General features: G+C 36.8%; 1 protein-coding gene across 4 annotated transcripts in view; it reads left to right on the top strand.

The window, feature by feature from the left end:
• Positions 1–10,942, top strand: part of LOC109928160 — a 24,625-nt gene extending 13,683 nt beyond the window's left edge. For 3 of the 4 annotated variants that reach the window (XM_048607946.1, XM_048607944.1, XM_048607948.1), the window contains 4 exons: positions 356–457; positions 633–762; positions 2,637–2,884; positions 6,664–9,313. In XM_048607946.1, coding sequence (XP_048463903.1) covers positions 356–457; positions 633–762; positions 2,637–2,884; positions 6,664–7,861 — 1,678 coding nt within the window. In that variant the 3' untranslated portion in view covers positions 7,862–9,313. Of the gene's footprint in view, positions 1–355; positions 458–632; positions 763–2,636; positions 2,885–6,663 lie in introns of all 4 variants that reach the window. The other variant, XM_048607947.1, reaches the window with a different exon arrangement.
• Positions 10,943–12,102: the final 1,160 nt, after the last annotated feature.

The raw sequence follows: 12,102 nt of genomic DNA, 5'->3' as shown, positions 1-12,102 counted from the left end.
GCTGTGTTTATCCAGCTCTACACCTTGTTATCTCTATAAAAACTACAGATGGTTTTGCAAAATAAGAATTGCGCACTACTTGACAATGAATTGCACTAATCTTTTTTAAAGTATTTATTTCCATGAAGTTTACATTTTAATTGAAATTTTGTTTTTTTGGTTTACTGCAGGATTCATTAAAATTGAAAAAAATTGCTCAACGGACATGTAGATGAAATACATGAAGTGATACATCTTTTCAAACAAAATGAATAAAGAACATTATCGTGTATTATTGATTTTAGTTTTCGTGACAGTTGTCAAAAGTCGAGTGATAACTGGATATCCACTTTTTGTTGCGCTGTTCTTATTTCAGGGGCTACAAGAATAGGAACAGTGGTAATATGGAAGATGATGAAAAGTGCACAGGAAATAGAAAAGGAAGAAAAGGTTGTGGCTTGGAATCCAGCATAAACAGGTTTGTATCTTCTCAGCTTTACATATTTCATGGTACAGTTTTGCATATTGCAAGACAATGTTGTAATGACTCAATTCGTGTTCAAATGGAAGCAAATTTTAATAGTTTAAAATTCCTGTTATTGCAACTGAGTGGCAGAAATGCAGTCAAGTCTGTGTTCATTTATATCTTTCAGAAAATTTGTGCAAAATGCAGTAGAAGAATTAACAAACACAAATAAAAATTGTGCCAGTTCAGTGGATAATGATGGGTATTATTCAGCTTTGCAACAATATTATGGACCACTATCAACCAAATGCCAGAAGGTAATTTTATATTAATGGAAAATTACACTTGTTTCATTATTCATCAAATGAGAGTTATATTTTCCACTGTTGTGGCTACTTATTGAAATTACTCCTTTTTACTAATTATTAAAAAGAAAATGCAGTTAAGGTTTTTATCCCCACTCACTTTATCTGGTTGCTATTCTATTAGACGAGCACAACCCAAGGCGAGCAATTAAGTTTCATAAATGGATTATTTAAGAACAAGTTGGGTGTCTGTACATTTCTTGACAAATTTGAAGGTGGAAAACCTTTACAGCATTAGACGATTCAGCACAGACTGACTATTGAGTTAATACATGTTTTAAAATATATTATTCTTTGCAACTCAGTACAATTGGCAGTTTGCAATATGTGCAGCTGGGGTGATGGCTTGAAACAGACTCATTTGTGCCAGCTTTTCTTGTCAAATCCTCAAAAAGACAATCTCTGACTTTAACTTGATAAATACGTGGAAATAGATGGTAGTAATCCTAAAATTGGAGCTCTGCACTTAATGCCTTATTCCTGCTGTAAGCTTATCATTTTGCCCATGGGCCAAGGTGAAGTAAATGTCTGCTTGAGTAAGGTCAAAGCCTCATTAATCTGGACCATGTAACGTATATAGCATGCTCTAATTTCTGCACTGGTCTTTAGGACAGAATTCTGGTTACCAGTGTTCAGTGAGAGAACCTCATGGAATCATTAAGACATCAGTTCCCTCAGAGTGAACTAAATCTCTTTTAGTCTCTTTGACCTGTATACCTTGCAAGTAGTTTGTTATTGTTAGCTCCAAACAGTCGTCCTGTAGCTGTTCATTCACAGCCTCCATGTTAATTTGCTAAATAGAGGAATAATTTGCTGAAGAAACAGAGCAAGATCTGGAGATGCTCCAGCAGTTGTTACTTTGTCCAGGAGAATTGAGCCCAAAATTGAACTGCAAAAACACCAATAGAATAGAATGGAATATCCTTTATTGTCACATGTACTCAAGTACAGGAGTACCGTGAAAAGTTTTATAATGTCGCCTCATCTTGCGCCAAAATAACTTGCCCATATTAGCAAAAAAATCGTTAGCATATTCTATGATATGTTACTTACTGATCATTCCTCTAATGAAGGGAGGGTTGGGCTAACTTATTTGGTTAGACTGAATAAAGGTCTTTATTGTAAACACCCTTTTTGTTCAACCACAGAACTGCTTTCGAACTTAGATGGAAAATCCCTGTGTTAGTTGTGATTATTCATGGAGACCTGCCTTCTCACCTTACCCTATGCTTGTGGAATTGTTACTCTCAAGCAATACATGTCTAATTTTCTCCCTGTAATGCAGAGTTGTTTATGTGGATATGTCTGCTTACTCACCTCCATTAAAAAAAAAATTCTCATGAATGCATGGATTGCGCATTCACTATTTATCATCAACAGCCTTAAATTTCCATTTATTACACAGAATGACACATCCTGTTGTGAATGGACTGTTCAGATGATGAGATATCTTCTAACACTTTAAAAATAGGGCAAGAGACTTGTTGCTGTTTGTGATGGTTGACATGTCTTATGATTTTTCTAGTCTCATGATGAAAAGGTGGTTTTCTTTACAAGAGCTGCGATTTTACACCAAAGTCACAAGAACAAATAAGGATCGCAGTTGCTGAGTTGTGTTGCGACTTTGGCTATTCCCAGGAAATTTGGCTGCCAGAGGAAACAATCTCTCATTCTATCCTATCAAGATCCATTGGAATATTGTATGTTTCAATCAGATCACCCTCATTCATCTAAACTCCAAATGCAACTGACCTGGAAATATTGTCATATTTGCTGGGCCAAGTTACTCATTCTTAATGATTTTATTGTGATTTCTTCTTTTGCAGAATTGTGAAGTATTACAGGCTTTGTATGTCTTTTCCTCCATTGCAAACCAGGTTGGAACAAAGATGGCAGACAAGTTCCATGTTGAACATGAGGACACAGTGGATGATGAGATCAAAAGTGCAAAGAGTAGAAATAGCTCCTCTGATTCTGTTGCGAATGTGAAATTGTCAAAGGGCTTTGTGAGAAAACCTGGTAATAATCAGCACCGATTTTCAGTGGCATATCTTTCAGAAACTGGAAATACCAGGTGAATTGAAGCTCCTGTTAGAATGTAATTCCATTTTAATAAACTGCAGAATTAAGGTTGAAAAAGAAGCTCAGACTGCAATGACAGCTGAAGCTTTGAATGTAGGAGGATTTCTATGCTAAGAATAGTAATATTTTTTAAAAGTTCTAAGGATACTTTGAAATGGCATGCTTTATGACACATATGTTTTCAGTTTACTGCAAAATGTTTGGGTGCTGAAACAAATTGTAATTTGGTTGATACAGTACAGATACAATACAGTAATACTTGCAGCTATTTTTTTAAAACCACAGAACTGCTTTCGAACTGTGGATGCAAAATGAGAGAATGGTTCCCAAGCGTCATCCTGGTCTACAGAATAGAACAGAGTAAATTAAATAAACATTACGTGGAGGTGCCGGCGTTAGACTGGGGTGGACAAGGTCAGAAATCACACGACACCAGGTTATAGTCCAACAGGTTTATTTGAAAACACAAGCTTTTGGAGCCTCGTTCCTCCTTCAGGTGTCAGTGAGAGAGCTAGTATCAGACACAGAATTTGTAAGTAAAAGATCAAAGGGTCACACCACTGATGAGGATGTATTAAACAAACGTAAGATGCTGTTAAATCTTCACCAGTTAGAAAGTTTTTAACTGATTAATATGTATATGTAAATCAATTTGTAAATTACATATACATATTAATCAATTAAAACTCTAACCAGTGAAAGATTTAACAGCATCTTAGGTTTGTTTAATACATCCTCATCAGTAGTGTGACCCTTTGATCTTTTACTTAAATTCTGTGTCTGATACTATCTTTCTCACTAACACCTAAAGAAGAAGCGAGACTCCGAAAGCTTGTGTTTTCAAATAAACCTGTTGGACTATAACCCGGAGTCGTGAGATTTCTGCCCTAAGTAAACATTGGCTACGATGTTAATACTTAAAAATCTATTTGGGAAATGAAGTAAAAACGTATAATGTTAGTTTATTTTAAAGCTCTTACTGTTTCTTGTCTTTAGCTAGTTTACATTTTTCTATCTTAGAGTTTGCTTATTACTTTTCTTTCTGTCTCCGATGTTATTTCTTTTGCTTCTACAGTTACTTCTCTTTGCAACACACTTTCTAAACCAAGGTGAAAGGTCGAGATGTATCGTGCAGAAAATTCTGCTTTATTATCGGAACTTAGGACAGAGACTTCATTCTGTTAGGCAAGCTTGCTTAGCTCATTTTTACCTGTACAACTAAATGAAATGCATTATTTTTGTGGATCTAATCAACCATTTCTGTAAGTAACCAGGAGACCAAGAGGTTTTTGTGAACAGAGTAGGGTAATGCAGTGATTATGCAGCTGGACTTGTAAATCAGATGTAAGACTGATAATCCGAGACTGTAAATTCATAACTCCACATTGCATAATCACATAAATTGTTGCAATGCGTAACCTTTGATCAATACAGTTTCAGAATTGGAATTCATTTGTTTAAAAAAGTAAATGTGACAATAAAGTTTAGCACTGCCATTAAAACCCAACTGGTCTACTTAGTGAAGGAAGCCTACCGTAATATTCTGCATAATGCTTCTCATGCCTACTGCCAATACTGATTGGAAGCCAAATTCAAATGAGAGAGTTCGTACAAGGCATGGAAAAGTACCCAAACTACAGTGGTGTTTTGACCTAAGTTGTGCAGATCAGATCAAAATGTAAATGATGCTAGCTGTCGCAAGTATTCCGTTGCTGCTCCACTAAGAAAGTTGAAGTAGATCTCATGTAAAAGGCATGATTAACCAGTCACAGACAGTAGCCTTTGTTCAGATTTAGTTGTTTTAAATAATTGTTGTTGTTCGGTATTTTAGCTGTTCATTATTTAAAAGGCAATTCAGTTTACCTTGTTTTGTCAGACTGATTTGAAAATCTGCCTTTTAAAACAAATTGATGTTCCATTTTAGTATTACTTTTTTGGATGTTACAGGTCAAATGATGTTGGGACAAACTTCATTCATCATGCTCCCTTGCAATTTACACCTATTATAACACTACCATTTAAACTTGCCACTACTGCTTTAAACACTCTCCTATTTAATTAACCCTCCTTTGCTTCCTCCTTATGTAACTCTCATTCTGAAAGGTTGAGAGTCAAAAAGTGGCTTCATGGACATTGCCAATACTTGAAAACACTAGATTAGTATTAGAAGGCAACCATTATTCCTTAATGACCGTCCTTACTTCCAAATATGCGATTCCAATCACATATCTTTAGTTCGTGTCTTAATTCAGGCATTGTAACTGTTGGCTTGTCCTTGATATTCTCTATCTGTGTACAATCTATTAAAACAAAAGATGGTGTGTAAGGTGTGGTTAGAGGTGCTCACAGTCCTGCTACATTGTTCCTCGTGATGCACAAAACAGACCAGCATTTTGGACAATATTAAACCTATGATGAGGCAGATGAGGAAAATGGAACAATAAAGTTACAGAGGAGGGTCAAAAATACATAGAAAAGCAGAAAAATGAAAAACTGACATTGTTTACCATTCCGATATTCTTTGTTTCTTTGCTAATATCCTAGAATGAAACAGCACAAAATCAGGGTCTGATGATCTGCATTTAGGATGCTGAGGGAACTAACAGCTGAAAATTATGGAGGCATATCTGTCACCTTCTAGTCTTCCTCAGATGCACAAGTGATCCCAGAGGACTGTTCAGAAAAAGGATATAAGGATAAACCTGGCAATTACAAGCGAATTAGTTCAACCTGGTTGAAGGGGAACTTTTTAAAATTGATAATCTGGGAGAAAATTAGCAGACACTTAGGAAACATTAAAAATAGGATTATTAATGAAAGCCAGGACAGAGCTATTTAAAGCAAAACAAAAACAAAATGCTACAGATACTGGAACTCTGAAGTAAAAACGTAAGATACTGGGAATACTGAGCAAGCCAGGCAGCATTTGTGGAAAAAAAACACAGCTTTAATATTTTAAATGGATAATGTCTGATTTTCACTTTGCATGACAATTGGCAAAGGGTAAGGGAGTGGGAGTCACTGAATTGCTCTTGCAGAGAAGCAGTACAGAGATGACCAGCTGAATGGCCTGTGCTGTAACTTTTTCCCCCAAAATATATTTTCATAAAATTTGTGGAAGTACATTCTAACATTGTTCAACACTGATGTTAGAAAATGCAAAACAGATCAGATTCTTTCAGTGCAAGATCTGACCCTGTGCAGTGTCTCACTGTATTTACATGCACAGATTATATTTCCAATATTCATTTCATGTCAAGCATACAGCTTGAAGACTTTTACATAGTTTAATTGGTAATATGTATTGAGAGGGTCTTAAACAGTGCTCTTTTCACATTGAGACTTTGCAGTGCCTACCCTAAGCTTTTGTGCATCTTTCAGCATACAGGATCTTGGAATGTAACTGTTCTATGATCTTATGCATGTGAGGCCCAGGATTCGTGCTGCTGAAATTGAGCCTGTTTGCTGTCCGTCTTAATGGCCATCTGCCCAGCCCACGTCTCATTAAAATCATGGCTCAAGCATATTAATTTCACTTCTGGAAAAAAAAATCTAAAACAACTGATTATTCACAAATTCTGAAAATGGAATTAAGGATTCTTAAAGACAATAGCATTCAAAGTATAATTTAAGAAAAAAGCAAACTATTTTTCACAGAGCAAGAAAATTCCAAAATTATCTCTAATATAATGCAGTAGTATTTCACAATAGTGATGTAAAGCACTTCTTTTTGTTTCTTAATAAGAGTTTAATTATTTTTCTGTTTCGAAGGGTTGAACTTGAACAAATCTGTCACCTGCCTGGTCTGAATAGAATTAGCCTGGACCTGGAAATTGAGCACAGATCTGTAAGTCAGGCTGCAAACCATGCAGAAGGAATTGGCACTGACAAGTTGTGCATCGATAACTGTGCACGAAATGTAGAAAGTACTCGCAGTGAGAATGAAGGTGGTCTAGACCTTGTCCCACGTGTGCAATCTAAAGTTGTTTTCCCAAGTCCAGTTCAACACATTCCTTTTCTAACTTCAACTTGTGAGAAGCCTGAAGGAAAGATGAACAAATTAACAAAGCATCCTGATGGCAACATTCAATCGACTAAGTCTACCTCCTCTATAGCAACCAGTTTAAGCAAAGCATCTATTAAGTCTTGCACAGGCAAGATCTCCAATGGAGCTATTTGTCACAGCACCATCAGCAAATGCTGTGACAAAGAATCCAAAGTTAGTGAAGGTGATATAAAAGAAGAATATATTTCTGACTTCAATCATATGTTTTGCGAGAAGGCAAGAGCATGCACTGGAAGTCTACTTCCTGTTGTGGAGTCTGGTATGAGAAGTCACAATCAGAAGCAGCCTAGGAAGTCTGTCCTAAAGAAGTCATTTGATGGGCGTAATCATCCTCAAATGTTGCTTCTGAAAGTTCCTAAAACGAGAGACGAATGGATGGATAGCTGTGGAAAGGAGACTTTAAAGAGAAGTGTGAAAGGCTGCTTACAAAAGAAACATCCTGTACCCATCTATCAGTCATTGAACCAAGATGTTAGATGCTCAATTCCTGAAGAATCTACTGAGTTTTGCATTAATTGCTCTTATGGACAGAAGCAAGACTGCAGATTCAGGCAACCTTGCCGCCAGTACTCGCCTTGTTATCAGAATGGGCATGGTCTAGGATTGTTGAATGCAGTGCAGCAGAGATTGAAGCAACTCTATTTCCATGAAACAACAGAACAAAAATCTACCATGAATCATGAAATGACTGTGAATACCAATGCATCTTCTTATCCTTTTTACTGTGATGAAAAATGTACTTTTCAAGTCGAGGATGAACAGACTTGTTTACAACTCCCAGACTCAGTGAACTTGAAGCTGTCTAAATGCCCTTCAGCAGAACGTACTATTGAATTATCCAGTTCCCACGGAGGTCAAGTTCCTATAATAACAATGACTTGTCCTACTCCAGTGCCACATTGAAGATCTTCATAGTGAGATGCTTTTCAGAAGGTTGTTGTCAACTTGCTTAACCCTAATAGAGAGAAATCTATTTGGTAACTATATGGTAATAGTTTTATTTTTAGTCCAGACTAGACAGAGAAGAGTGTGTGTGTGGTTGAGGCAAGTGCCTAACCCACATATTGGAGCCCGTAGAAATTTTAACTTCTCATTTCCATATTCAGGCTCGAACTTGTACCCAGATTCTGCACTGACCAGTGGGAGGAAATTTAGGATGTTGGACACCACCATCAGGAAACAATAGGAATGGGGTGTTAATGTGCTTTTTAGTGTAGCCTGTATGTAAAACCATGATTTACTGGGTGCGATGTCTGTATGTATTCAATGATAAATTTTCTGTATTGGTATAATAGCTTATTGTATCTTTTCAGATTCCTTCATGGTCAATAAATAATTTTAGAAGCGCAGTCATGTAGGAAATTGGAGTCAGTCGTGAGATCCTGTATTAATCTCTTTATTAGTTAGTTAAGTTGCTTTACTATAAAAATAAGAAATGATGTTTTTGATATTCACTGGTACAGGCAGGCTGGGCACTTTTAATCACCAAGTGAGGAAGGGTGAATTGGCTTCCCTCTTAATGACCCCTCCCCCAAGTCGGTTGTAACAAAGATTTTTAAATTCTTCATGCGTGTAGCTGTCACACGAAAATTAATATTGCTACACAATGTAGTATTAATCAAAATTAAAGAGCCAATTACAAGATTTTCTTGTGTAAAAGAAAGACCTTTTATTGTTAAACACAGCAGTTCTGAACGTGTTGGAACTATGAAATGCTGCAGTCTATATGAGCTGGATGGAATTGGGGACGGGATAGTCATGACTACATCCTTTATATTGCTTGTAGAAAGTATATCAGTAGTAAGATTTTACACACTACTTGACCAACCACATGTGGTCAATTGTATATATATGAAAGTGCAAGTCTGTGAAATATGTTCCAGAATATTCCAGAACTCCCACTCCTGAACCACTTGATAAGCATGTGTGCATCCTTAGTATCCAGCACTGTTGCAATCCTTGGCGGTTTCTAAGGTACTAACATTTAAAAGGCCAGTAGCATTAGTTGCATGATGGAATGGCTGAATGGAAAACTAGCCATTTTTAAAATAACTATTGAATTGCTCCAAGAGTATCGTAGGGTCAGTTATAGGAAGGCAACATAGCTAATTCTCTTCTGCCTTGCTGGTCATCAGAAACAGATCACATAAGCTCCATAATTGGCATGGGCACATGCTGCCATGGATATATAGCATTGACCCCAGTATATCCGTTAGGGTCAGGAGCAAAGCCATGGAAAAGTACAACTTCCTGCTCCATCCATGATAATTGGTAGTTCCTGGGCTTTGACTGCCTAAGCAATATAAAAATATATGAATCAATACAGTGTGGAGCTGGATGAACGCAGCAGGTCAGGCAGCATCAGAAGAGCAAGAAAGTCAATGTTTCAGGTTTACACCCTTCATCAGGACTGCCATAACCCTAAACGTTGACTTTCCTGCTCCTCTGATGCTGCCTGACCTGTTGTATTCCTCCAGCTCCATACTGTATTGACTCTGACCCCAGCATCTGAAGTTCTTGCTATCTCCGAATGACTAAAAATATTTGACGCTGGTTCCTTTGACTAAAGTTATTATAATTCAGGTGTTAAAACTGTAGACAGTGATGAGAATTGTGCCAATGATTGTAAAAATAATTAAACATTTCTAAGTCAGAAAGTGTGATAAATACCATTGATTTCAAGGATGATAATATAAATAGTGTAACAATAGATGGACATTGCCAAAATATTCTGTGAAATTGTAACATAGACATGCTGGAATATTTTCAACTGGCACCTACTCTAGGATAAAAATCTGAATTGGACAAAATCACTATTACTACAGATTATTTAATGATCTAAATATAAAATTTACTTAGGAGAATACCTTTGTTCTGTAATAAAGCCATCATGGAAATATCTCTGAGACTTTTTATATGCTAATGTTTTAAACTATACATGGTTATTATGTACATGTACAACAAGTTTTACAAATAAAATTACTTTTAGTCATTTTGTGCTACAGAACTCGAGTATTGCTGAAAAATGACACATTTTGTTGAAACTTTTTGTCTTGCTCTCATCAGGACAACTTGCAAGAATATCTGTCTGAGGAGAAAACTAACATTTATACTAAATGAGGGGAGAGTGCTGATTGGTTATCAAGTGGACTCTTATTGTTGTAGGTTTGTCCATGGAGAATAAACCAATCATTGATCGTTTTCAGTACCACTTTGAAGTTAGGTATGCAGACCATACATCCCAAGGATGGAAGGATCATATCAAGCAACATTTCCCTTTGCCTATTCACAAAGAGCAATTTACTGACCTAACTTCCTCATGCTTGCAAAATCCGTAACATTATGTCCAACATTGTGTGCTTCTGCAACTGAACAATATTTGCCAGACAATCCTGTGTACATGAAGATGTAAGTTTTGATAACCAATTTTAGATAGCCAGTCGGCTTTGCAGTGTGGTGCACATGCATATACTGGAAGAGATGTACTGAAAAACAGGGCCACGTTCTTTCCAAATAGATAGAACATGGGGACATACTCTGCCCCTTTCAAATTAGGTGACAACAGTTTGTTTCTTCCTTTCTCAGGGTAATGCCCCAAACAATCAGAGTCAGACTGTGTGGTTTAAATTTAAACAAGCCAGGCAATTAACTGCTGAACATCATTAATTGAAGCATTCTCTACCAGAGTCCACTTGTGAACGTTTTTCCCTTTTATAGTATAACTATTGGTTTTCCCGTCAGATTGGTGTTCGTGCAAATTTTTCTGACGAATACAAGACAAAATGTCCTTGTTCAGCAACAATAATACTTTAGCAAATTAAAAACCACAAAGGATTATCTAGAAATGTTGGCACATGCTAACTGAACAAGCAGCAATGATTTGTTATTTGTATTTGGACTGACCAGAAACTTTGTCATTTCTCTGTTTAAAGTTTCAATGCCAATTTCCAGCATCTTTTTTAAAACTGTAATTGCTTTATAAAATAAAAAAATCCAAGTCTTTGACTATTTCAGTTTGATTGTATATCATTTGAAAGTGATTTGTAATTGTACCGAAGTTGTTAAATGCAGCCTCTGGCAATCATTGTTACTTTATCAGCAGCGATGGAAGATAATATTAGAATTTACAACACAAGCAGAGGTGGTTTGATCCATCATGTTGTGCTGGACCTTCACCTGTCTACATTGACTATGTTTTCCTGTTTTTTTCACTGTACCCCATTACACTATTCCATTTCTAACCTAACATTTATGGGTCCAGTCTGAAAATCTGAATTTGACCTGAATTGTGTCAATAAAAATAAAGACTAGAATGGGATTTGGATGTATTTTAACTGATTTTTAAAAAAATCTTATGAACTTTACCACAACTGGCCGTATTGCTGTTTTACAAAGCATTTTTAGATCTTTTCCGTGATCAGTTTGGAATTTACCTGCAAATGTTCTCTTTTGAACATGCTTTTGGAAGCTTTTATTGAAGCCCTTTCTGGCAGTTTATTCTTATGTATTGGAGCTACTTGCTTGTGTTGAGGGTAAACACCCACTGGTTGGGTTGAATGACTTTTTAACATGTTAGATTTATTACACTGATGGATTTCTATGCAGAATGTGGACCCAGATCTGTGTACTCAACTAATTTTTGTCAGGTGAGCTTTGATGTTAGCTTGTGGACTTCCCTCTATTCCAAATAGGTAGTGCCAAGAACCTGTGCTGCCTACAAATGAGACTCTGAACAGGTAAATTGCTGGGTTGCTGGGTAAATTGCTGGGTTTAGCCGTTGGGATGTCCCTGTGATTGGGAAGGAGAGAGAAAACAATTGCAGCAGGGCAAGACTCAAGTAATTCTCCTGACATCAATGGGATCCTTTTCCTTTTTTTTAAGAAAAGGTTAAATTAATTACCCTGATTCATTCCATTGTTGGACTTCCCTGGTGAGAATGCAGACTTCACCAAAATTCCTTGAACAGCATCTTCCAAACACACAACCACGACCATCTAGTAGGACAAGGGCTGCAGTTATATGGGAACTCTACCACCTGCGAGTTCCCCTCCAAGCAACTCACCATCCTGACTTGGAAATATATCGCAGTTCCTTCGCTGTTCCTGCATCAAAATCCCGGATCTCCCTTCCCAACAGCATTGTGA

The sequence above is a fragment of the Rhincodon typus genome, chromosome 18 (assembly GCF_021869965.1).
Source record: "Rhincodon typus isolate 14 chromosome 18, sRhiTyp1.1, whole genome shotgun sequence".
Lineage (NCBI taxonomy): Eukaryota > Metazoa > Chordata > Chondrichthyes > Orectolobiformes > Rhincodontidae > Rhincodon > Rhincodon typus.
This window is presented reverse-complemented; position numbering and strand designations above follow the sequence as displayed.